Raw genomic sequence first — 24684 nt, forward strand, 5'->3', positions numbered from 1 at the left:
GAGACCAACGTGTAATACGGCTTGCAGCCGAACGGCGCAGAGATGAGCAGGTATATTGATGTTGAACTGGTCTGGCGGTCGTAATTAAAACCGCTCTAATAAGCGTTCTACTGTATCTCTGTGCTTCAAAGAGAACAAATGGTTGTCATCCTACTCACTGCAGTCATTTGGAAAACTAATTAAAGTTTTCACACACACACACACACACACACACACACACACACACACACACACACACACACACACACACACACACACACACACACACACACACACACACACACACACACACACACACACACACACACACACACACACACACACACACACACACACACACACACACAACCCTGAAGCTTGCGGTGCACTGCAGAGGAGGAGGAGGGTGGGGGGGGGGGGGGTGTTACAAGCTGCTCAGGGCTTGTTTGTTAAGAGAGTGGAAATTTGGTTAAACTCAAACAAATACCAGGCCTCTTATCCACGGCATGTTGATGAAACAATGGTGGCAGCGGAAATGCGGTTGCTTTATCATTTCTCACAGTGTTCAGTGCCTCATCTCCTGCAACAATCTGGATTGACGTCTGTCTAAGGCAGTGTTTCTCAACCACTGTGCCTGGGGACCTTTGGTGTGCCCCTGAGAAGGGTCAAGTGTGCCCCTTGAAACTGCTTGAAAGACAGTATTGTACTTATCATTTTAAAATCAAACCTCGGTTCGAAGTGGAGCGGTGAATCTGAGCAGCTATACCCTGTGTGTGTTGCTAAATGCCTAAACTGTAAACTGTGCCTGTGAGTGAGTGGTGAGTGTGCCTGGCCTGCACAAAACAGCGCCCCTCCTTTAACTAGTGTGTTGTGTGTGGCCACTCAAGGTATTGCCAGGCTACGGACACGGCCAGCCAGCCAGCCAGCCAGCCACCCAGCCACCCAGCCACCCAGCCAGGGACATACCCACGGACATACCTGTCTATTGGGAGCGCTTTCACCGCTCCAAAAATGATTTAAACTAGTGAAAACAGCTGATCTACAAGCACACAATTCCTTGCGGTGCGAGGCGCTGTGTGCTTGTAGATCTGCTGTTTTCACTACTGTTGTGCAACAGCCTTGTATGATGAAGCAGGACTTTACTTTGCGAAGAAACTTACACATTTGAAACTTGGAGATACAAGGTTTCTTCCCGACAGTGACGATATTTACACACCCGTATTATGTTGGTGTGCCCATGGATTCTTGGGACATGGAAAGTGTGCCCATGCAGAAAAAATCAAACCTTGGTTCGAAGTGGAGTGGTGAATCTGAGCAGCGTGCGTGCGTACGTGCGTGCGTGCGTGCGTGCGTGCGTGTATGTGTGTGTGTGTGTTGAGTGTGCCTGGCCTGCACAAAACAGCGCCCCTCCTTTAACTAGTGTGTTGTGTGTGGCCACTCAAGGTATTGCCAGGCTACGGACACGGCCAGCCAGCCACCCAGCCACCCACCCACCCACGGACATACCCACGGACATACCCGTCTATTGGGAGTGCTTTCACCACTCCAAAAAGTTTGAGAAACACTGGTCTAAGGATGCAGAGAAGGGGGTATGCATGGCATGCATGTCTAAATTAGTTGCAACTTGCAAGCACTGTATACTCCAGCTATGGTCCCTGAAGATACAGCATCCTGTGCTCACAGCGTGTTTTATCTAAATTAATCTGTTCATGAGCCTGCCGTTTGTGCGGATTTAAGCATAATCACACTCACGGACAGGTGGCGGCTTACATTTTCGCTTTCCAACCTTTAATGCAGTTTGCTTCCACAGTCTAATGAGCTAATACATGGTGTGTGCATATTGCATAATAAATAGCAAGGCTGCTCATATGAGATATGGATGCTTGATTTTGTAATCCTCTTTCAGTGTCATGATACGATATAAATAAAACTATTAGGCTTGCATTCTATATCACTGCTCGATAGAGCATAATGTACAGTTCTTTTTTGGAGCGGTGAAAGCGCTCCCAATAGACAGGTATGTCCGTGGGTATGTCCCTGGGTGGGTGGCTGGGTGGCTGGGTGGGTGGCTGGGTGGCTGGCCGTGTCCGTAGCCTGGCAATACCTTGAGTGGCCACACACAACACACTAGTTAAAGGAGGGGCGCTGTTTTGTGCAGGCCAGGCACACTCACCACTCACTCACAGGCACAGTTTACAGTTTACAGTTTAGGCTCAGATTCACCGCTCCACTTCGAACCGAGGTTTGATTTTTTATAAAATAATGCATTTTTCATTAACGCCATGATCTAAAATCTCACATTCAGCCTTGTAGCAGCAGCCAAGGGAAGGGCGTTTCACCCCACTCCCCATTTTTTGTATTTTATTTCAAGATTATGCATAATTATGACACTCATTAAAACCTTCTATGCTGAATTGGCGTCAAAGGGGAGGAAATATCCTTGGCAGTAATCCAAGTCATTAGAATCCCATGATGACGCTTTGTGGAATTGTCTTTTTTCATTATTAGCAGCCAACTACTTACAATACAGCAGACTGGAAATATTACTTATAATTATGAGTGAGTCTAACTGTTAATTTGAGTCAGAGAAGTGAAGCAGCGGTAACCGAGGTAAACAGAACCTTCTCCCCACTCATCTCTCAACATCACAGTACTGAGAAGAGGTTTAACAGAGTAGTAATAGCTCACAGGGTGGTTCAGTTCTATACAGGGCTCCTGTTCTGATACAGTATAGAAGAGATACGGTTACAGTGTTAGGCAGCAGCCACAAAACTCATCTTGGAACTGCATGCACATTTTTGTCCATGAATGTCAGCAGAAAAATCTCTGGCAAAAAACATACAAAATGAAAATAAGGTATAATTCTAGATCTTCTCGGATCTTGTTAATGGATGGAATAACATCAGATTACTGTAAGAAAAGCACTCCTCTGAAATTCTCCTTTAATCCAAATGTCATACAATAGAAATGTAAGTAAAAGTTAAACTAGTTCCTTGAATTAAAAGATCCTTGTAAAGTCCAGGTTGTTTTAATTCAGTTCCTCATAAGACTGCGGAAAGCCCTCTCCTCCAAAGAGATTAACAACCCCTCTGCTCCTGAGTGATGCATTAAGCCCGTATCAGAGTGTACGGTGGAGACCTATCCACCGCAAATTTGAGGTGGAAAGCTTTCCACCTCAAGTCAGAAAATAAGTGCAGGCCATCATAGTCACGGCCCACGGTGAAGTCCTTCACCCTGTCTAGACCGGTTCAGGTCGACCAATCAGTGAACGGGGTGTAGAGCCTGTCTGTCAGATAGTAAAAACAGAGAGATGTGTTGGGACTCACGGTGGAAAGCTCTCCACCGTGAGGAATGATGTAACGTTGTAGTTTCATGACTCAAAAAGACTCGAAAAGACTACACCGCGGTGTAAAGCCTTCCACCGCGGACCCGACTATGATACGGGCTTTACCCTCTTTTAAAGTGTCTCTTTAAACGGAGAGAAATTGAAGGTCGCCAGTATCCAAATGAGTACCATTTACCGGTAATCTTTAAAGACAAAAGGCAAAGGCAGTGTCTCGGTTTTGTTGTATGAGCAGGTGGCTGCAGGCCTCAAGTACCAATATAGCATCTCAAAACCGTTCTTTTTGTATTTATCATTTAAAAAATGATTTAAAGTTATACCATGTAACTTTTTTTATAAAACAAATCTTAAAATTGTCCTAACTGTTAAATCGCTAAAGTTTTAGAACACCCACTCCGTTATTTTCAGCTTCTAAAGCCTTCTCTTAGACTCTTTATATGTTTTCTATGATCCTGTCCGGGGACCGGATTTTTGCGGAAAAATTATCCGTACACGTTGTGTATACGTTGGCCAATCACATTGCAGATCATACACACATGATACACTACCGGCCAATTACAGTGCATCTTGCGTCTCTTCAGGAAATAGCTTGCTTCAACAGCTTTGTTTACGCTGGTCTAGAAGTCTAGCATGTAACTCCCCAACCGCTGCTCGTAGAGGGACACGAGAGACCTCATTGAAAGCGTCTCGGCGAGGCGGACGCGGTGGTCTGAAAGCCCGGTCCGCGGCGAAAAACGGCAAGCACACAACGCCTCGCACCGCGAGGCGTTGTGTGCTTGTAGATCTGCTATTTTCACTAGCTTTGTGCAACGGTCTTGTATGATGAAGCAGGGCTTTACTTAACAAAGAAATGTATAAATGTGAAACTTTGGAGATACGAGGCTTCTGCCTGACAGTGACGTTATGCATCCATGGCTAGGATGTTCTCCCTTCTTGTACACTGTCAGGCCCGGATTTATATGACATGAGGCCCCTGGGCACGGGGAAATAAAGAGGCCCTCGTGCGCGCGCAAAAATTCCACCTCCGGTCCACCTGACCACACTGTGACCTCACCTCCGGACCGGCCCGTGCATAATGTGACTGTGTGCAGAGGCGTAATTTGACCAATATCTAGGGTGTTGCAAGGAATTAAGTGTGTTTTTTTGCGTTTTACCCGTTTTTTGGTGCTTTTTATATCAATTTCGGGTGTTTATTCCCCACACAACAGTCTAACAAGGAGCTGCAGATAGCTGTTACTATTTATTTAGCATGCAGCGAAACACACACACACACACACACACACACACACACACACGGATACAGAATTGGAGTTTCCGTGCATGTATGTAGCCTATGTGTGTGGAAAGTACCGGATACATAGAGTGGGCGGGCTTTAGACTGCACTAACGTGCAGTGCGGCCAGCAGAGCAGAAGCTCTCAATAATAAAACAAAATGTACTGTAACTAAACACAAATATCACTTTATTTGGATTGCAATACTTTAAAATGTCATCATTAAATTAACTCATTCAGGGTCTTTTCAAAATGGCTTCCAAGTTCCACACCGCCTCCCTCTCCATAGACTTCCATGTAATTCATAGTGCACGGATCATGCACGCCCATGCCTAGATCATGCATCACGTGTGTGCACACTGTTCACAGCTTTGAAACAAAAAAATCCGAATGGAAATCCATTCAGGCATTCATGAGCTACTAGCCATTATGTTTTCTTGAAATGTAAACAAACATGGCTGCCATGTTTGAAAGATGGGGTTGGTATGGGGGTTAAACATGGGATTTCGCGATTGCGATCATGCCTACTACATTTTTTGGGGTCCAAAAAATTTTTTTTTTTTTTTTTAAAAACATTTTTTTTCTTTTTTTTTCTTTTTGGCCCCCCTCCCCTGAGGCCCCTGGGCGCGTGCCCACCCTAGCCCAATGGTAAGTCCGGCCCTGTACACTGTACAGCTAAATTCAATCTACCACAGGTCAACTCCATCTCACTCCAAATTAAGAGGGTCTGTCAATTATTATTAGTACCCCTTTATTAGAAGAATAAACCCCTTGAGATGCACCATCTAATTTTCGAGGGGGTCCTTATAGCACGATTGAACAAGGCATACAATACACAAAACAACACAATTAACAATACAACATGTGTGACATATTTTTGGATACTCGCTTCTCTCTCTCAAGGGAAACTAAGACAACTGGGGTTTCTGTGTCCAATACACACAGACGTAATTGTGGCTTTGTGGCTGTTAAAATGATATGTCTCAGATTTATAGTGCACACACAGACACAAGTCTGTGCTCATAGTTTGTGGCTATATGCACTTTCACCTTGGCATCCCTATTTTGGCATGTCATAAGCATTTTGTTCAAAACCAGTGCTACAGCACAAGCTCAATGCAATGCATTGCGATGTGTTATGATGACCCTTGGGTCAGGTGTATTCTCCTGTGTGGTGTTGCCTGTGCATGTCGTTCTCCCCTCATTGATAAGTGTGATTGAGTGGTTGCTGGTGTGAGGGTGCCATGGCATTGGTCCGAAGGTTCATTAGTCCGAAAGGTTCATTAGTCCGAATTTGTTAAGAATACTATACCTAACTCTAACCCACTAACCCTAACTAAATTCGGACTAATGAACCTTCGGACTTATGGGCAGTCCCCGGTGTGAGTGGTGATGGATTGAATACTTTTAACAGTTTGCAAATACTACAGTGGTACGATTTTACAATGATTACGGATCATTAAGGATCTGAGTCATTAAGGATAATACAAAAGACTTATATGGACATACGGACAGACATACACACACACACACACGGTCAAATCGTTAAAAGCGGCAGGCACTGCTCAAAAACAAAGAAAGCAAGATACTAAAGTGAAGAAGACAAATGGGAAAGAGGAGTATTTATTGACACCAATGTGTGTAGTTGAGGGTAACCAAGACACACATTACTTAATTGATGAGTTTGCTTTGACTAGACAACAACATTGGTTAATCAACATTTGTTAGTGAATCATGAACACAGACTTTACTTTCACAGAAGTTCACGTTGACAGACAAACACGCACACATAATCACAAGCTATTGTCTTGCTGGCCATGTGTTTTTGAACGTTGGTGGAGCTAGGAATTGGCAGCATCTCAAGATGGCTGTGAGGCGTCTCTAACTGCCATGCTTTATGGTTAAGCAGCCAGCAAATGGGGAAAGAGGTTTTATCTAATTAGAAAATACATTCCTTTAGTAAGCGGTCCCTCGGGCACAATCATCGTTATTTAAGCGACTGGCCTGGAGAGAAACGGATGGGACTATTCAGATACATATCTAATGCCAGGGAATTGAGGGAAACCATGATGTGAGGTTGGATAATGCTCATGGTACAATTACTGGATTGTTTATTCTCTTACCCCGCCTTTCCTTCTAAATAAATGTCTCTATTTTTTTTATTGTTTTGCATAACAGCATAATATGAATATATTTTCAAAATGTATTAGCAAATGGACATTAGCACAAAAAAAATAATGATTCTGGAAACGTAATTGCAGTCATGGGTCACAATACAGATGGATATGTAACGAGCATAGATAATTACAAAGACAAAGCTTTAAATGGTGTTTTTTAATACTGTACATGTGTATGTGCATGTGTTGTGTGTGCATGTGCATACAGTATGCCCTCTGCATATGAGTGCCTGTGTACTGATATCCCACTTTGAAGCTTTTGTTTGCACAGCAAGCAGAACAGTCTTTCGGCATCTCAGGATGCTGTGAGACTTCCCATCAGGCCAGTTAATGAGGCCTCTGGGAGCGGACACACAGGTGTGTGTCAACACGCACACATGCGCGCGCACACACACACACACACACACACACACACACACACAGTTGCATGTATATGTGGGTGGATTATGTCTGGGGGTGTTGGTGTGTTGTCATAGGAAAGGTCATTCAACTTAATGAGAACAGATTCTGCACATAATTCTGAGAATTATCATCTGCAGTATTTATCAGACATCACTTGTATTTAGTTTAACAATCAAGCTGCCTTTATTATAATGTTTTGTTACAGATTACAGGTATCATATTAGTGTAATTACATTACATGTAAATTGCTAGGTTTGTTCATGTTGATATTCTTTGTGATTAGTTTCAGGCAAGGTAGAAGATTCATGGTACCGTTTGTAAAGCATTGATCTCAAGGGAGTGTATGCGTGCATGCGTGTGTGGGGGAAATCCCTCTAAGTCAAGCGCCGATAAGGCAAACGCTGATAAGGCAAACGCAAATGTACTGCCCGGGTCTCCTACCGTAGTGATCTTCTGCCGTCTCGTTAAGGAAACAGAGTAGCCTCCTTATTTTTTAGCAATACAATGGTTATATGTCACAGTTATTGTCCACGACATTGCAAGCGGCGCGAAGGCCAGCGGACCTTGGTCCTGCTCTTCGCGCCCGAGCGCCGCAGGCGCGAGTGCCCGCGAAGAGCCGTGGTGAATGCAATCGTTATATTTATGCCCAGGCCGTAAGGCCTGGGCAAGCACACGATAAACGCATGAATGGAATGAAACGCGATGCAGGTAAGCTCACATTTCACCATAACAAAAGGAGGTTTAAAAAAAAAAAAAGGAGTTTGGCTTATCAGCGTTTGCCTTATCGGCGTTTGGCTTATCAGGACGTGCCCCGTGTGTGTGTGTGTGTGTGTGTGCGTGCATGCGCGTGTGAATCATATGCTTGCACAGTGAGTCTGCTCTTATTCGCCAGCTCAACAGAGTAATTTACAACACCACCACCAGGGATCAACAGCCTATGACAGAAATGAAGCCGAAAAAGACCCTTATGCTGTAGATCAGTGAATCACTATCAGCTCTCTGGTGAATCTAATTGTTTTCACTCTTCCTCCATTGATTCTATCCCCCAGCCAGCCCCCCTCACACACACACACACACCCCATCCCATGCGTGCTACTGTAAGCCTGGTTGCATTCACTGAATTCCACAGCTGTCTGACATACCGTAGCTAGAATTAGTCATTTTCTCCAACACGGACACGGAACAGACCGGACTGGTGAGACGAGGAAGAAGAGGGAGGGAGGGAATAGGGAAACTATTTATCAAACAATCGATCAACAGACAATTAAAAATGTGCAATCTTATTATATTTTCGACTGCTGGATAAATATACAAAGAAATGGCCAGACGTGTGCAGTGCACGTACAGTGCAAAATAAAGGGTTATGTTCGTTTTAGTGCTGCTATCACACTGTGATATATATCGACAAGTGTAACATAAGAACGAACACATGAAAAGGGTGTTTCCTGCAAACTAAATGTTCCAACGAGTGATGTACAGTAAATGATATGGCATATGTGGCATTAGCTTCACTTTACCAGAAACACGTGTTTCAATCAGACCGTCCTGGCACCCGATCCCGCCGCTACGTCGTCCACACCTCCAATATCCCAACTGTGTGTACTGTTTTTAATTGTTAATATTATTATTTACTGTGTTTTAAACAGTAGTTTGTATGGTCTGTAAGGTGCAGTTTGTTTAAAACAGTGCAAACGAGCTTCAGCTTTTTTGGGATTTATCTATTTTGACGCTTTTAATGGTGATACTGTGGTGACCCACATTGACAGACTGTGATAGACATTCACCAAAGAGGTACTGTGCCTTTAAGAGCAGGGGGTTAGTGTCGCCACTACTTCCGGTTTCGGATTAACGTTGTCGTTACAGTATGTTCTGCTGCTAGCTATATACACACAGTGAATATACACGTTTATGTGGAGATGTTGCTAGGTTTTACATACATCTAACTGCAATCAATCAACAGGTTTTAAGAAACATTGTGTAAAAACGAATTAATTAACATTTCTCTAGAATTGAAGCTTGCTCCAGTCCTGCGTCTAATAAGATGAACACATTAGTGGTGACTCTAGACCTCATACTGTACCTTGGCTTCGGTTGTTGCTTTGAACTGTCAAGGATATTTTCATGCTCTCTAGCAAATCAATGTTGTTTGCATTATAAAAAGCAACCCAATATTCCCCAGTATGGTTGAATGTCAGGTTTGTGATGCAGTAGAAGGCAGACATAGATGCGTTGTTAAAGATGCAGGCATGGTCTGTTGAGCACTGTTTTAGGAACACACAATCATGGAGCTTTTTGTTGTCTAATGGTCCATGTCCAGAATACAGTGAGACAGAACTTATAGATATATTTCTCCCCAAAAGAAACTGAAGGCTGATGTCTTGCCCCTGTGTTCCAGTGAAGTTGTGGGTCCTGCTGAAGTCTGTATGTAGAGACAGACAGCACAGCGCTAAATAGCCTAATAACAAAGTGTCAAAGTGCGTTACAGTTTCTTAACTCTACAATACTGCGCTTTGTTGCCAATAAAGTATCTTTACTCTGTTCAAGTACATTACCCCCTTTTTTTAAATGTTATTGTTGTTGTTACTTTTCTCTATTCCATTTTTAGATATTACTCAAAAAGGACTGGCATGGAACCAATTTGGACTTGATTGAATTATTATGTCCAATCATTATACAACTCAAGTTATATAGTTAATGCAGGTGTCAGAAGCTGTTAAAGGACATTGGAACGTAAAGTAACATTAAAGGAGTAGTTCACCCCCAAAATGACTTTTTTTCTATTGATTACTCATGCCATGGAGAGAGTAGTTCAATAATACTTTTTGGTTTTTGTCACATTCCTAAGACAAAAATTTGATTTGAGTAAATTTACCCCCATTGATTCCGGATGGTGACCCGCTTCGAAACGGGTCACCATCCGGAATCAATGGGGGTAAATTTATTGTTATCACATTTTTGTCTTAGGAATGCGACAAAAAACTAAAAATATTATTGAACTCTACTCTCCATGGCCTGAGTAATCAATAGAAAAAAAGTCATTTTGGGGGTGAACTGCTCCTTTAACTGTAATCACTGTAAACAGTAATAATATGGTATCGTGGTAACTTTTCAGTCTCTACTCACAGCAGTCTTTGGGTTCGTCTGACCGGTCCCCACAGTCATCTACCGTGTCACACTTCCTCCACAACGGAATGCACTTGTAGTTCTTACAAGCAAACTGATGGGAGAGACACAGGCTTACCTTTAGAATCAGTAATGTATCAAAAGCAGACATGAACTAGAACCAGTGCTCTTCCGAGCACAGGTCTCCACCAGGCCACACAAACTGCCCTGTTATCGCGCCACCATGAGGCTGATTTGAGAAATTTGAAGTGGCATTTCTTCCTCTACCTAGTGGGAACGTGCACGCCCAATTTCACAAAGATTGCACGCTGTGTTCATGATTTGAGGCATTTTGTTCAAAACGGAGCAATCCTGCAAACTTTGGAAGCCAATTGTAGCCAATCAGGATGGAATGGAAAATCGGACCTATCCATGATATCCTATCACATGACTGTAGAGATACTGTCTACCGATTTGTAGGATTTTTGGACAAAATCTGTAGGAGTAGTGTACAGAAATGTGTTTTGCAAACATCGGCCTCATGGTGGCGCTAGAACAGGGCCATTTGAAAAATGTGGGGCAGAGGTATCCAGAGGCATCCAGGGAGTGTGTGTGCTCAGTTTGGCAGCAATCGGGACAACGGCGCCGGAGATTAGCTGTACACAAACTCGAAGGACGGACGGACAGGGGCGAAAACATACTCTCCCCCTGCCTTCGGCTGGTGGAGACAAACATGGGGCTCTATTTTGATTGTCTTAAGTACCAGCTCTTATGCCTTATAAGAAGTTAAAGGCCTGTCCATACTGTCTCCGACCACCAAATCTTTTGTCGGAAGCATCCAGTTCAATAGAAAATGATGTCACTCGCATCTTCTGAAAAGCATTACCCCGAATTAGAGTTCGGGAATATCTGCATGTCAGAAAGTCGGAACTCTCTGACGAAAAGTTTGGTGGTCGGAGACAGTATGGACAGGCCTTTAAGAGCTGGTACTTAACCCTTTCAAAGCCGGGCCGTACTTGCCCGTACTTGTCCGGACCACCCAGCGCGCCCCTCGAACTTTCCCGTACTTTCCCGTAATTTATGAAATTAATTATAATTTTTTTTAAAATACAGTCGCCGGTCATGCTCTGTCTCTTTAAGAGAGCTCCTGCGACGGGATCGCGTCGGAGAGTGATGACGTCATCTGCTAGGGAGCAACTGGTGTCCACAGACAGCCATTACGTGCCTTTGCATTGTGTATGCAGCCACTTGGCCAGCGCGTCTCCTCATCATTTTCGATCAGACGACAGACGAAATCAAGGCTTCGGAATGAGTGGATTGCATTGGATTAGATCGATGTGCGTGCACAGAAGACGGATTGTATTTTCGGGTGCTGTTCATTACCGCTGTTTCCCCCGTATCGCGCCATGTTAATGACCGGAGAAGAACTGCCTACAGCACCATGAAAAAAGGTTGGAAAACCAAAAAAACTCTTTCATGCATGGTTTGCTGGCTTGCGCGGAGTGATCTGAGCGTGTTGTTATGATTTCGTGCTTTGCTTTTTTAAATTATGTTTATAAATAAATAGCAGATTCCACGGCAGTACCTCTGTTCAGGGGTTTCTGGCGGGGCTTAAGACAGCCCAAAATACAGCCCATGAAGTCATACAGCGTAACACAAGTGAACTAGAGGTGAATCACCTGGCTGGAAGTGCAGCTGGACATGCACTGCTTGTTGTCAGCTGCCAAGTATAAGTCTGTGGGACAAGCACACTTGTAGCCTCCTCCAGGTGAGAGCAGACACAGGTTACTGCAGCCTCCATTGTTGGTCTGACACGGATGACCTGGTACTGCAGGATCGACAAAACATGTACACATGTAATGCATATGAGAAACCAGAATACTACTATAATACTATGTTACACTACTACTACTACTACTACTAGAGAATCTTTGACAGTTAGGGTAAATTTGGGTCTCATTCACTTACTATACACTATACTATAAAGGCAAAAAAAGACTCCCAAAAAATCTGCTTTAAGTGGGATGTGAGGGGTCTAACTAGGTGTTTTTAATTATTCTGAATCAATTGCAAGCATTTGTTTTGCACGAAAAACATTCCTTGGGCTAAAAACTAAAAACCTTTAGCCCAAGGACGGTTTTTCGTGCAATACAAATGCTTGCAATTGCAGACTAATTAAAAACACCTAATTAAAGCACATTTTTGGGAGTCATTTTTGCCTTTATAGTATAATGTATAGTAAGTGAATGAGAATCAAAGTTACCCTAGCTGTCAAAGATTCTGCTAGGGATTTTGAATTTCAAACTTTGTTAGATATGTTACTAGACACCTTTACGAACACATTGGTGAAGAAATTGTCTGGTAAGGAATTTATTCCCAGCTTTGACAGGTATTCTGATAATATTCTCTGACTATAATAATAAGAGTGTTGTATACAGTAGGTGGTACAGTACAGACCCTCAGGTTGTTTATAGGGGTGGTAGATGTGGATGTCACATGGTTCGTTCAGGTTGCTAGCGAGTGTGGTCTTGTTGGTTCCCCGAGTCTTGTGGGCTCTGTCGATGGATCTGCCCCAATAGTACTCTGTCCAGTAGATGTGCTCCTCAAACAGAGTAATATGATCGGCGTGTCGCTGACTCATAACTTACAGACACACAAAACCAAAAGTGTCAGAATATTAATGAGAATATTATAATAAGAGATTACATGTTTTAATAAAATATACAAATGTGTATCATGTTCTTGCTTCTTTAATTTCTCATGGACAAAATTAACAAAAGCTTTTCTTCACGGTAAAATCTGGACTAAAATGTAACTGTAATTGCACACAAAATGTTTCCCACAAGAAATGTTTATAAGTGTGTTATATTTGTAACTCTGTGGACAAAGACTCTGTAGAGATAACGCCACATTTAGACAAAAGAACAGACACATACACACGCATGGGCAATTATGCATGTATGAATTATGCATTACTTATACTTACTGAGCTTGTAGATCTGCTATTTTTATTTGGAAAAATGTATTTATATTTATCAAAACGTCCTCTATAAAAGCCTTGTCCTCACAAGTGTAACACTAATGCGTGTGTGCGGGACTGCGGGTGTGCTTACATGTGTGTGTGCATGCGTGTGTGTGTGTGTGTGTGTGTGTGTGTGTGTGTGTGTGTGTGTGTGTGTGTGTGTGTGTGTGTGTGTGTGTGTGTGTGTGTGCGTTTGTGCGTGCAAATGTGTGTGTTACCTCTGTGTCTGTTAGTTCCATCCAGGTTGGTAAACTCAATGTGTTGCTCCTCGCGGTCGCTGTTGGTCCAGTAGATGCGATCATTGATGTAGTCTAACGTCAGGCCGTGGGGCCTGGTGAGCTTATCCTTCACTATGATGCTCCTGTTGGTGCCGTCCATCCCCATCCTCCCTATGTGTTGGTTGCTGCCCATGTCTGACCAGTACAAGTAGCTGTCAGGGAGGCACTGTGTTTGGGTCACTATTCACTACAAAGCACACATACAGTAGAGTACTGTACAGTACTAGAGGACAATATATGCAATATGATGAAAAGTTCACATGGCGCAAAATAACATAAGCTCCAGAAAGCAAAGACAATCACAAGAAATTGTTCTACACTGCTCAGTGAGTGACACATTACATGATAGTATTTGGGGAGGCGGTGGCTCAGGTGTAGAGTGGCCACTTGGCAACTGGAATGTTCCCAGTTCGATCCCGGGCTCCCACAAAGTTACTGTCGAAGTGTCCTTGAGCAAGATGCTGAACCCCTAATCGCTCCCGATGAGCTCAGTCTGTGTGGCTATACTATCAGAATATAATGATATGCACGCATTACTCCGCCCCCTCACCTCACAACAACAGATAACCACGCCTACATTTTAGATTTCTTTTAATAATCTGAATTCAGATTAAATGAACTTAGAGGCGGGGTTTTTGATACATTCAGTGTGAGGTTCATGATCGCACCACAGTGCTCTTACCCATAGCGTACATCCACAGCTATGGAGTATGGCTCCTCCAGGCCAGTGTTGACCAGGACCGTTCTGTCCGACCCGTTCAGTTTGGACACCTCTATGGTGTCCTGCTCTCTGTCACACCAGTAGAGGTTTCCTCCCACCCAATCAACAGCTAGACCTATTGGTTCACTGAGTGATGTGTGAAGGACCTGTCAGCGAGACATACTCATACATTCACTCTGGATATACTCACCATGTTTTATAGTTAGTGTGGTTAGTGTAGTTAGACTATTACTGTAGTGTTTATTCCATCCATCTTCCATCCATAAGTATTTTGGGTAAGTATAAAACATTTTCAAAAACAAATATGGTTTCCCTTCTCTGTCATTCATCGCTATCTCTGTCATTGTCACACTGACTTGGATGTCACTGCCATTGATGTTCATCCGACTGATCGTCTTGTTGGGGAGAAATGAGGACCACCCTTCTGTCCAGTAGATCATCTGCTGCTGGTAGTCAAAGTCCAGAGCCCTCGCTTCATCCAGGTCCTGTCACAGCACAGCAGTTGTGTTAGTCTCTGGCAGGAATACATTCCAACATGACAAAAGCAGTGTGTGTATAATATTGTATAACATGTGTTGTTCTGTTCAATGGTTTTCACCTGTTTGAGCACTGTGTCGTTGAAGCCGTTCAAGTTCATCTTCATCACTTGATTTCTGGTGGTGAAGATGAGGAAGGGCTCCACATCTAGATAAAATGAGACATCACATTTGACTTGGTTTACCTTAAAAAATATATACAGGTATATATATACCAGTAAGACACCTAAGGGCAAAAAGAGACCCCGCCATCTGTCTTGGCCATATATGGATTCTGTCGTCTGACATCATACATACATGTTATGCCCATATATGGAGATCCCTGCTCCCCTGAGTATCTGACATCAATGTGAAGTCACATATGATGTCACAGTGATGTGTTAAGGGAACCACAGTGTCAGGCGTTATAGACAGAGATGGTCAAGCTGTGACTGTTCGTATACTAAACTGCGATGGTCGCAACTACCGGTATATACAACGCTGTGTGTGTGTGTGTGTGTGTGTGTGTGTGTGTGTGTGTGTGTGTGTGTGTGTGTGTGTGTGTGTGTGTGTGTGTGTGTGTGTGGCCGCCATTACTGCGGTTTCAACTTTCAACCCTATGTACAGCCAGGGAAACCAATACAAAACACGCATGCTTCCCGAGGAGTGAGTAGCAAACTAAAAGTTTCCAAAACCTACTGAGCTGTTCTTTGTTGGAAAAAGTCCTTTAGGTTGATATTTTGTATCCACCTCTGCTAAACATCTTTATAACTCCTTATCAAGCACATCAACAGACTAGAGTTACACTGGAGCCATGGCTGACTGCACCCTCTACAGGGAGGGGAGTACTCTGTCTAGCTGTTAAAGAGTGGTCACAGGCACAGGTTTGTTTATGTTGCAATTTATGTTTCAGTTGATGCATAAATGAAATGAAAGTTGGACATTCCTCAAAGCAGGAGCTTCTCATTCAGCTCCCATTGTTTCTTACCAGACGTGGACCTGCAGATGGTGGGGTCTTCAGGGCTTAGCTGGAAGCCCTCCACACAGAGACAGTGGAAGCTGCCCTGTGTGTTGCTGCAGTGCTGGGTGCAGGGAAAGGTGCTGCATTCATCTACGTCCACACACGTCTTCCCATCGTCCTTCAGACGGAAGCCGGGGTGACATCCGCACTGCAAGGATACATGGAACAGAGCAGGTAAAGCTATGTGATGATGACCAGGTTTTTCATTAGTGTCTTTGTGGAATCTGTGTCAAATGGCCGTGTTGTTTCCATACCTTGAAGCCTATCTTGAGGTCTTTACAGAGCGGGGAGGAACAGCTGTTCAGACACTCGTTAACAAAGCAATGGAGCTCATCAGAGCCGTCACCACAGTCGTCCTTGCGGTCACACACCAATGTCTCCGGAACACAGTTCCCGTTGTGACAAACATAGGTTGTGTCATCACACTTCTTCTCTGTTGCAGCTAAATCTTAGAGAAAGGAGGAGAAAGCAGTGGCCTCAGTTCAGCAAAAGCTAGGGTATGGCAAAGATGGGAGTCCTCACGAAAAAGTCTGGTTTTGTCCGTTTTTTACCCAGGTTTCTACGGTTTCTTGGGCTGGATGGTTGTTCAAGTGCAGCTGTGCCACAATTAACAATAATGAATTGCACCTGTGCAGCTGATCAGCAGAATCTGGGAATATGCCATTTTGTCAAGATGGGGAGAATACAAGTGTGGAGAATATAATTATAATACCTTGTTAAAGTGATCATTTTGTAAAATTTTGCATTTGTAGTTACTTTAATGTAATTTAACAACATAATAACCAGCACAGATAGACAAAGAGACATTCATGGATTTATATTTAAAAGTAACTTTTATTCTCCCTCCTGGACCCAGGGTATGGCAGCTGCATACCCCTGCCATACCCAATTGACGCCCCTGGGAGAAGGGAAGAGGAATGGAAGCAGAGAAGGTTACAGTACAGCTACACTGTATGTTATTCTGATCATGTTAAAGTTTACTAAATAAATTCTTCATCGTTTCAGATAGATAGATAGATACCTTTATTATCCCAAGGGGGAAAATGTGTTGCCCAGAGGCAGCACAGCAGTATAAGGTTATTTACAAAGTTACAGAGAAGTATGAAAAAGATAAAAAGAAAAAACAAGAACAGAGTACAGTAAGTACAGTAAGAGCAAGGTACAACAGGAAAGGGAACGAATAACAAAGTGTCTTAAAGCACGACTATCAAAAAATAACAGTGCCCAAATCAAAGTGACCATAACAGTCAATGCTAGTTAGTGCAACAAGTATCTCTACATCATGTCAAACACAAGCAGAAATACTAAAAGAAAACTACTAACACAACCTAATAGTGCAGTGTCCAAAGGTCAGAGCGATAAAACATATGTGCTAGCATAGCTGTGTGTGTGTGTGTGTGTGTGTGTGTGTGTGTGTGTGTGTGTGTGTGTGTGTGTGTGTGTGTGTGTGTGTGTGTGTGTGTGTGTGTGCGCGCGCGCGTGTGCGTGTCTGTCTTACCTGGGTTATTGCAGTAAGGATTCCTGGGAGCCTCATCTGAGCCATCGCTACAATCAGTCGCTCCATCACACTCCCACGACTTGAAGATGCATTGTTTGTTTCGACACATGAACTGGTCGTACCAACACGTGTCAGCAAACGCTGAGACACAGGAAGTAGTCGTAGTAGTAGGTCAGTAGGCATATGTTACACAATAAGAGTAAAAAGAACAGAACAGACAAAGCAACAGTTATCTATAGTTATGTCTACAGATGATGTGTGAAGTTCAGATGTACTGTACATATCCATCAATTGGACATATAGGTATTATGATTATGAAGTATTTTAACCTTTAAGTTCTGTTCCTGTAATTTTGACCTGTTTTACATTTTCATATGAAAAAAAAAATGGTAGAAGTTTAAAATGTTTCCACCTGAAACTCACTGGCCTTAAAGATTCTTCTGTGATTAACATGTAAAAAACAAATGTTGCACTACACCCATGATACAACCCCCCATTTCTTTTACCCTCTAATGCTGTTTGCGGGTCATTTTAACCGGGGGGATATTTAGTTTAAAAAAACAACAACACTAATATACATTTTAACTTAACAAATCATCATCATACATTGACTTTGTCAATGTATATATGCATTTCTGGTCCACGTTACACTGATAAAAACCTAGATGCGCGCGCAGGTCGGTACCAAATGAGCCAATGAAACCACCGCTCCCCAAAACAACAGGTTTGGGGATTGTTGGGAATTGATTACATGATACAGTCACCTGTGCATTTAGTCTCAATGTGTGTAACAAGAAACGGGTCTATGATTCCAAACAATTACAAACAATCCAAATGATAGAAATGGTAAAATAAACAGTGAACTTATAGTTGAAGCATCTGGCAAGAGAAAGCGCTGTTGGCTGTTCAGTGAGTCCTACAACAGCAGACAGGAAGACAGACTGCTTGCAGGAGGTGCAAGAAGCTCATACAGTATGTGCCTCACATGCAGTCCGTGTTTGTGAAGCATGTGCCTCCTAGTGTATAATTATGTCCAAGTGTACATTCATATGTGACATTAATGTGTGTTCCCATGTTCACATGTGTGTTCAGCTGTTATTTTACATGAATTTCAGCCATCAGTAAAAACGCCTAGCTCTTTCAGTGTTTAATGTGATATAACAAAGCATAAATGCAAACATTTACCATATATATCATATGAATTGTTTGGAATCAAGACAAAGTCAATGTATGATGATGATTTGTTAAGTTACAATTTTAGTCTTGTTTTTTAAACCAAATATCCCCAAGGTCAAAATGACCCGCGAACAGAACAAAGGTGAAGTTAATCTGAACAGAACCTAAGGGTTAAATATGTGTCTAGCGAGGGGTCTCGATACGGTAGAGAACGTCCGGTTACATTGTAACCATTGTACTTTTTCTTTTTTCCGATTTTTGTAACCCATTTTTTCACTCACTGTCAATTGTCTGATGCAATCGAACAGTTTGATTCTGATCGTGTTAAGCTTAGAAAATAAAGTCTTCATTGCTAGAAAGCATTTAAAAAACATAATAGTTGTCCGAGATGCTAGCATAACTGTGTGTGTGCGAGCGTGCGTGCGTGTTCCTTACTTGGGTCTTTGCAGCGACGATTCTTGGGAGCTTCATCTGAGTGGTCGTGACAGTCTAGCTCTCCATCACACTCCCACGCTCTCTGGATGAGACAGCGGCCGTTGGCACAGCGGAACTGGTCGGAGCCACACGTTGGATACTCTGGAACATCAAGTAGAGGCTGAAGAGTCAGAAATGGAGGCTAGATAATGTCCTTTACAGGCTAATAGGTTAAAGAATCTCATGTTGCATTAAGAATTAACAACTTTATAGTGAAAATAGCAGACCTACAAGCTGACATGTACGCGAAATTGTGGGCTTGTACAGTAGATCTGCTATTTTCAATATTATTTTTTTCCTCAAATTGAACTTATTTTAATATTTCTGAGATTCTTTTGAAATATAAAAATCTTTATATTTTTTTAATCTTTTGAAACCTTGAGGGGGTTCCAAGAGGTCCCCAGCAAATTTAGTTCATATTCTTTGAGACACACATATAGTTATTTCAGGGCTTGGCCGAATCCGCCATTGCTTCTCCGGGTGAAACAACACAGCTTTCACCATTGGAATAGCATTACAGAACGTACAAATTGTTACATTTTATTTTATTTTATTTTATTTTATTTCGCCATAATGCAATATGGTGAAGTATTGTATTCAATTCAATCTTTATTAGCAGACTCAGGTCCAAATACAAGAAACAAGAAACAAAAAAGAAACGCGACAGACATTAAAAATCAAAAAATATATATATAAAATAAATAGTACATAAATTAACCCACTGGCAACACACACAGGCACTTTAGCCAGAGCACCCTTAGTCTGGCTGCATATCTCGAACTGCTCATTATGGGGCTGGAGAGTACCACAATGATGCTGTTAGCAGATGCATCCATCCAGCCGTTGCATGAACTTGAACATGAAATGTCTTAAAAGTGCTTTAAAAGTCCTCACTCCAGCAGTGACAAACATCAAACATCAGGAGGCTCACGTTACTGCAGTAACCAGTTACAGTAGCTGCCGCGATTCATATTATACAGTATATTCATTCCGTTTGAGAAGCAAAGAATGGTCCACTCAGTCCACTCACCACACTCCATGGACTCATCTGAGCCGTCACCACAGTCATTGTCATGGTCACACACAAAGCTCTTGGGTACACATTGTTTGTTCTGACACATGAACTCTTTGCTGCCGCACGTGCTGTTGAACACTGAGACACAGGAAGAAGTTGTTGGGTCAGAACATTATTACACAACGAGAGAAAATAGTTATGTCTACAGATGGTGTGTTCCCTTAATGTCTGTGTTTATTATTAGTGTGGTAGCCCCCACAGGGGCCAACCAGACTATAGTACTTGTCTGACTTTATTCAAATAACTTTCTTTTTGCCACGGAATTCCTCCCATAGTTTTGGTGGCACACACTTGGGCCATATGTCAAATCAAACGGCTTCATTGGGACATGCATGCATGCTATTTCGATACATTATATAGTTACATTTTTATGTGAATACATTTTCTCCATTGACTTTAATTAAAAATAAACTTTACTGAGATATGGATTTGATGTCTAATATCATGTCTGACATCACAGACCACGAGACGGACAGACTATATATACACCACATGAGAATGACACAGCATGTCCATGTATGGGCATTCCAAGATATGGGCTTAATATGGATGACATATCAGGGATCTCCATATATGGCCATTAAAATATTAGTGAATACATTTTCCCCATTGACTTGAAAGGGGACCACGGCAACCACACTTGGCAATTTCCAATTGCATCTTTCTAGTTATTGTCAATATCACACCTGTAATACATTGTTAACCTTTCACCCCATTTTTCCTAAAGGAATGCCCCATTTCATACACAGTGTAACACAAAATTAGCAATAATTGCCGATCTAAAAGCCCACAACGCATCCCATCGTGAGACTGTGTGAGCTTGTAGATCAGCTATCTTGGCTACAAAAAATCTTTAGTGAAAGTAAAAAGGTTTAAGTGTGTGAATAAATAATAAATGCAACGTTAGCATGGTGGTGTAGCAGTGCAGCGTTAAGAAAACAGAGAGACATGAAGGATTGTTCTCCAGACTTGATGATGATGATGATGGAGACCATCTGATCTGATCTTACCTCCTCCGCCACCTTCACTGAGGACCTGAAGGAAGCCACCCCGCGCTGCTAGCAGCAGCATCACGCACAAGACACAACACAGCTGTCTGAGAGGCCCCATGCTGCAGCAGCCCCGAAACACACACGACTATGCTACTGTCTGGCTGCATGAACTGACTGTGTACGCACGCGCACACACACACACACACACACACACACACACACACACACACACACACACACACACACACACACACACACACACACACACACACACACACACACACACACACACACACACACAGAACAAACAGTCCACACATGCTGTGGTCTTTGGACATGTGTTGGGGGTGTTTGTTTTATCTCTGGGGTCTTGTGAGGTGAGGTAAACATGGACGTCAGGACATTAAAGGTTCACAAAATAGTATAAAGGCGTGGAAAACTTGCAAAAAGGTATTTTGTTGAAATCTACACCTTTACTGTATACTGTATATGACAAGCCTTGCCCAAAATACGGATAGTTCTCCACAGATTGTTGTGCTCGCTCCAGCGAGCACACAAACTTCAAACTTCAACATGTTCAGCTTTACATAGGTAGGATATTATTGCTTGTACTTTTCTTTTTACACTTTTTATACTTTCTCTTTTTTCTTACTTTTAATATTCTTTTTACATTCATTAAAATGAGAGTCTATGGGGGAATTAGCCCATTTTTCTAGAGCAAATCCAATAAATCTTGGATAGAGGGAAGTTCATATCCACTGTTGAACTCAGATTTTTGCACTACCCTCTGCGTTTCTTTGCGGTTGAGGTCAGAGCTAGCGCAATAAGTTCTTCCAAATCATGTACTGTATGTATGGACCAGCCTACCAGGCTACTTTAATGAGAACAAACTGACTTGAACTTTCCAGTGCATGGAACGGTATTTAAATAGGACCTGAGAGATATTATGAGATATTTATTCAATTCACATTTTCTCGGGGGAATTATTAAAACCATTTCCTGTCTGTCCAGATAGCAGAATTAACATGCGGGAGAAATTAATTATGCACCGCCGTGATTGAGTTTTTGCTTCTAATTGCTACAATTTCAGGCTTGACAAAGCTCAGAATTGGCCAATTTAAGCAGAGGTTAATGGGTTCTTATTATGATTAGATTCCACATTGCACCGTGGCTGTGGCTGAACAACAAGCGGGAGGTGACTGACCTCAAAGACAAGTGATTCACTGATCTGTATTGAGTGGACAATCTGTTTACTGTCAATATTCCAGGATGACCTCCCACTTGGGTAATGACGCCCCCTGGCGATCATTCAGAGAAACTACTTCAGCTCCCGTACTAACGTAGGTAGGAAGGGCCTGTCACTCAAACCGGAGTGACCCGCCTCCAGGCTATATAAACCCCCGGAGGCGGAAGTAACATCCTCTTTTCACTCTCTGCGATATCACATTCAGATAAGTTGAAACTCAGCCTTTGTATTATTATTCTTCGCGCATTAGCCTAAAGCGGTGGCATTGGAGTCGCCCACTGGCGAGTGTTGAATTAACCCGTACTTAAGAATACTTATTCTTGTTCCGTCCTAAATCGACGGTTATTTCCTTTTATAACAAAGGATTATTACTGCTTGTTCAGGCCTCCGCCGAAGCAAGCGTGGCATAGCATTAGCCGTTAGCTTGTTAGCTCGTCTGCTATTGTTAACGTTAGCTACACTGCTTACCGCTTGTTCAGGCCCTGCCCGAATCAAGCGTGGCCTAGCCTTAGCCGTTAGCTTGTTAGCTCGTCTGCTTCTGGTTAACTCTATCTACAGTGCTTCGCCATGGATCCTCTGGCCTTCCTGCCGAGGCAATGTCCAGGCTGTCCAGGACTCATCGACGGACAGGATCTTCACCATCTCTGTGTCGGCTGCATGGGCGTTGCACACGCCTTCTCTGCACTGAGTCCTCAGGGGAGAGCAGGACCTTTCTGTGACTGCTGCGTGGCCTACGACCACGATGTACTGATACACCGGTTCTACCTAGCCAGGGCAGGCCTCGGGGCCTGCGCTCCACCAGGTGGGTCCACTGCTCTCAACCCCACAGCCCAGTCTTTCCTTCCCCAGGCGGCCCGCACCGTTGGTCAAGGTGCGGCGCTGCCTTCCGGAGATCCGCTTGGCAATCAGCGCGCCATTCCAAGTCAAGATGGCGCCGTGCTACATGAGACACCGCCTGCCGCGCAACCGACCGCAGCTAGCTCCACTGTCACTGGAGCTGGCGGGTCTGGTGAAGTCGCCGCTAAGAAGGCGACCAAGAAGGCTAACATCCAGATGACGAAATCTCCGGTAGCCTTTTCCCCTTCGGGCGCGGTACCCAAAAAGAAACGCTTGGATGTGACCGTCGGGGACGTCCCCCTCGACGTGAGCATCACCAAAACAGTCCAGACCTTCAGGCGAGAGTCGGACCTGAGCTCCTGTCAGAGCGAGGGTTCTGGTTCTGAATACTCTGGATACACGGCCGAGGAGGAGGAGGACTCCGTCGAGGACGAGGGTTCTCGACTCACGGTCACTGTGAAAGGTAATGCCCCTGCGGATCCAGCACGTCAACTGGACGCCGCAGGGAGCTCCCAGGCCTCCTCAGGCACCACTGCCCCTCCACCCGCCAGTCAAGCGAGTGAAGCGGGAGCAGAGGACGTCGATTCTGCAGCAGAAATGCTGGATCATCTTACAGTCTACATGAGAGCTCTGGCCAGAGTTGGAGAGGAGTTGCCACCTCCTCTCCCCTCTGAAGAGGCCGAGGATGATGACGAAATGCCCGGGCAGGAGCCTTCGGTTCCCGCCCCGTATGTCCTCTCCAGGCTGCCGCTGGTGAAAGGTTTCACCAAGGCCCTCCATTCCTCATGGAAGACACATAAAGACCCCAGGAAGCTGCCTTTTCTGTGTTGGATTTGGTAGGCGGTGCGGAGGCAGGCATGTCCACCTGCCCTAACCTGGACCACCTGTTGGCACAATCTTTTCTGAGTTCCGTCAGACCCCAGTACAAAGATGTAGGCACAGCTAAAAACGGGCCGTTTGTTGGCCCCGTCGGCACCAACCCGCCGGGGTTCACTGTCCTGGAGGACAAGCTGCAGTCGGACAGGGCTCGTAACGCCTACCGGTCCGCTGCTCTGGCCGCTAAGGACCTGAATCTGATCCAGCTCTTGCTCGCTTCCACCAAGGACCTGGTCAAAGGTCTGCCCACGGGGGAGCACACAGCTGAACTGAACACCCTATTTGACATCATGCTGAAGGTCAATTGGCATGCGGTTAAGTGGATGGGCAGGTCCATGGACTACAACCTCCAGTCTGAGAGAGCCCGCTGGCTCGACTATGTCGACCTCGAGCCTAAGAGGGACGTGGGCGAGAAGCCTCTAGGTCCTCGCGGGGAGATGTACAAGTCTCTCATAAACATGGAGAACAGTCCCACCACCCTCATGGGTGGGGGCTTGGAGCTGCTGCAGGGTAGAGTTACCTTCTTCAAGGCGGCTAAGGACATCGTCGAGTCCACCACAGTGCCACAGGATGAACCGCAGCAAGCTAGGAGGACGTCCCGCTCCTCCCGCGCCAAGGAAAGGGGCCGCTCTGCTTCTTTTAAGAAGCACTCGTCTTCCTCCAGGGGAGCCTCTGCAG

General features: G+C 43.9%; 1 protein-coding gene across 3 annotated transcripts; it reads right to left on the minus strand.

Moving 5' to 3' along the window:
- Nucleotides 1-7327: 7327 nt before the first annotated feature.
- On the minus strand, nucleotides 7328-21206 carry LOC308291897 (low-density lipoprotein receptor-related protein 1-like). Of its 3 annotated transcripts, none has more exons than XM_080734037.1 (15): nucleotides 21066-21206; nucleotides 20011-20133; nucleotides 18942-19082; nucleotides 17331-17471; nucleotides 16087-16274; nucleotides 15800-15980; nucleotides 14895-14980; nucleotides 14653-14781; nucleotides 14258-14442; nucleotides 13516-13727; nucleotides 12733-12918; nucleotides 11955-12103; nucleotides 10297-10390; nucleotides 9254-9628; nucleotides 7328-8365 (listed from the first exon to the last, which is right to left on the minus strand). In XM_080734037.1, the coding sequence occupies exons 1-15, from the start codon at nucleotides 21163-21165 to the stop codon at nucleotides 8331-8333; spliced, it is 2325 nt and encodes a 774-aa protein (XP_080590163.1). In that variant the 5' UTR covers nucleotides 21166-21206; the 3' UTR covers nucleotides 7328-8330. The 3 variants fall into 3 exon arrangements, with proteins under 3 accessions (XP_080590163.1, XP_080590164.1, XP_080590162.1); XM_080734038.1 differs by having other exon boundaries at nucleotides 9254-9592; nucleotides 16087-16280; XM_080734036.1 differs by having other exon boundaries at nucleotides 16087-16280.
- Between the last annotated feature and the right edge of the window lie 3478 nt (nucleotides 21207-24684).

This window comes from Nannobrachium achirus (assembly GCF_963921795.1).
Source record: "Nannobrachium achirus genome assembly, chromosome: 9".
Lineage (NCBI taxonomy): Eukaryota > Metazoa > Chordata > Actinopteri > Myctophiformes > Myctophidae > Nannobrachium > Nannobrachium achirus.

What these genes read in the sequence shown, in the direction of transcription:
- LOC308291897 (XM_080734036.1), bottom strand. Translation starts at nt 21,165, where the DNA reads ATGGGGCCTCTCAGACAGCTGTGTTGTGTCTTGTGCGTGATGCTGCTG. An exon ending in AGATGAGTCCATGGAGTGTG is followed by an intron (nt 19,083 to 20,010) that starts GTGAGTGGACTG and finishes TTGATGTTCCAG; the next exon opens with AGTATCCAACGTGTGGCTCC. An exon ending in ACCTCAAGATAGGCTTCAAG is followed by an intron (nt 15,981 to 16,086) that starts GTATGGAAACAA and finishes GTATCCTTGCAG; the next exon opens with TGCGGATGTCACCCCGGCTT.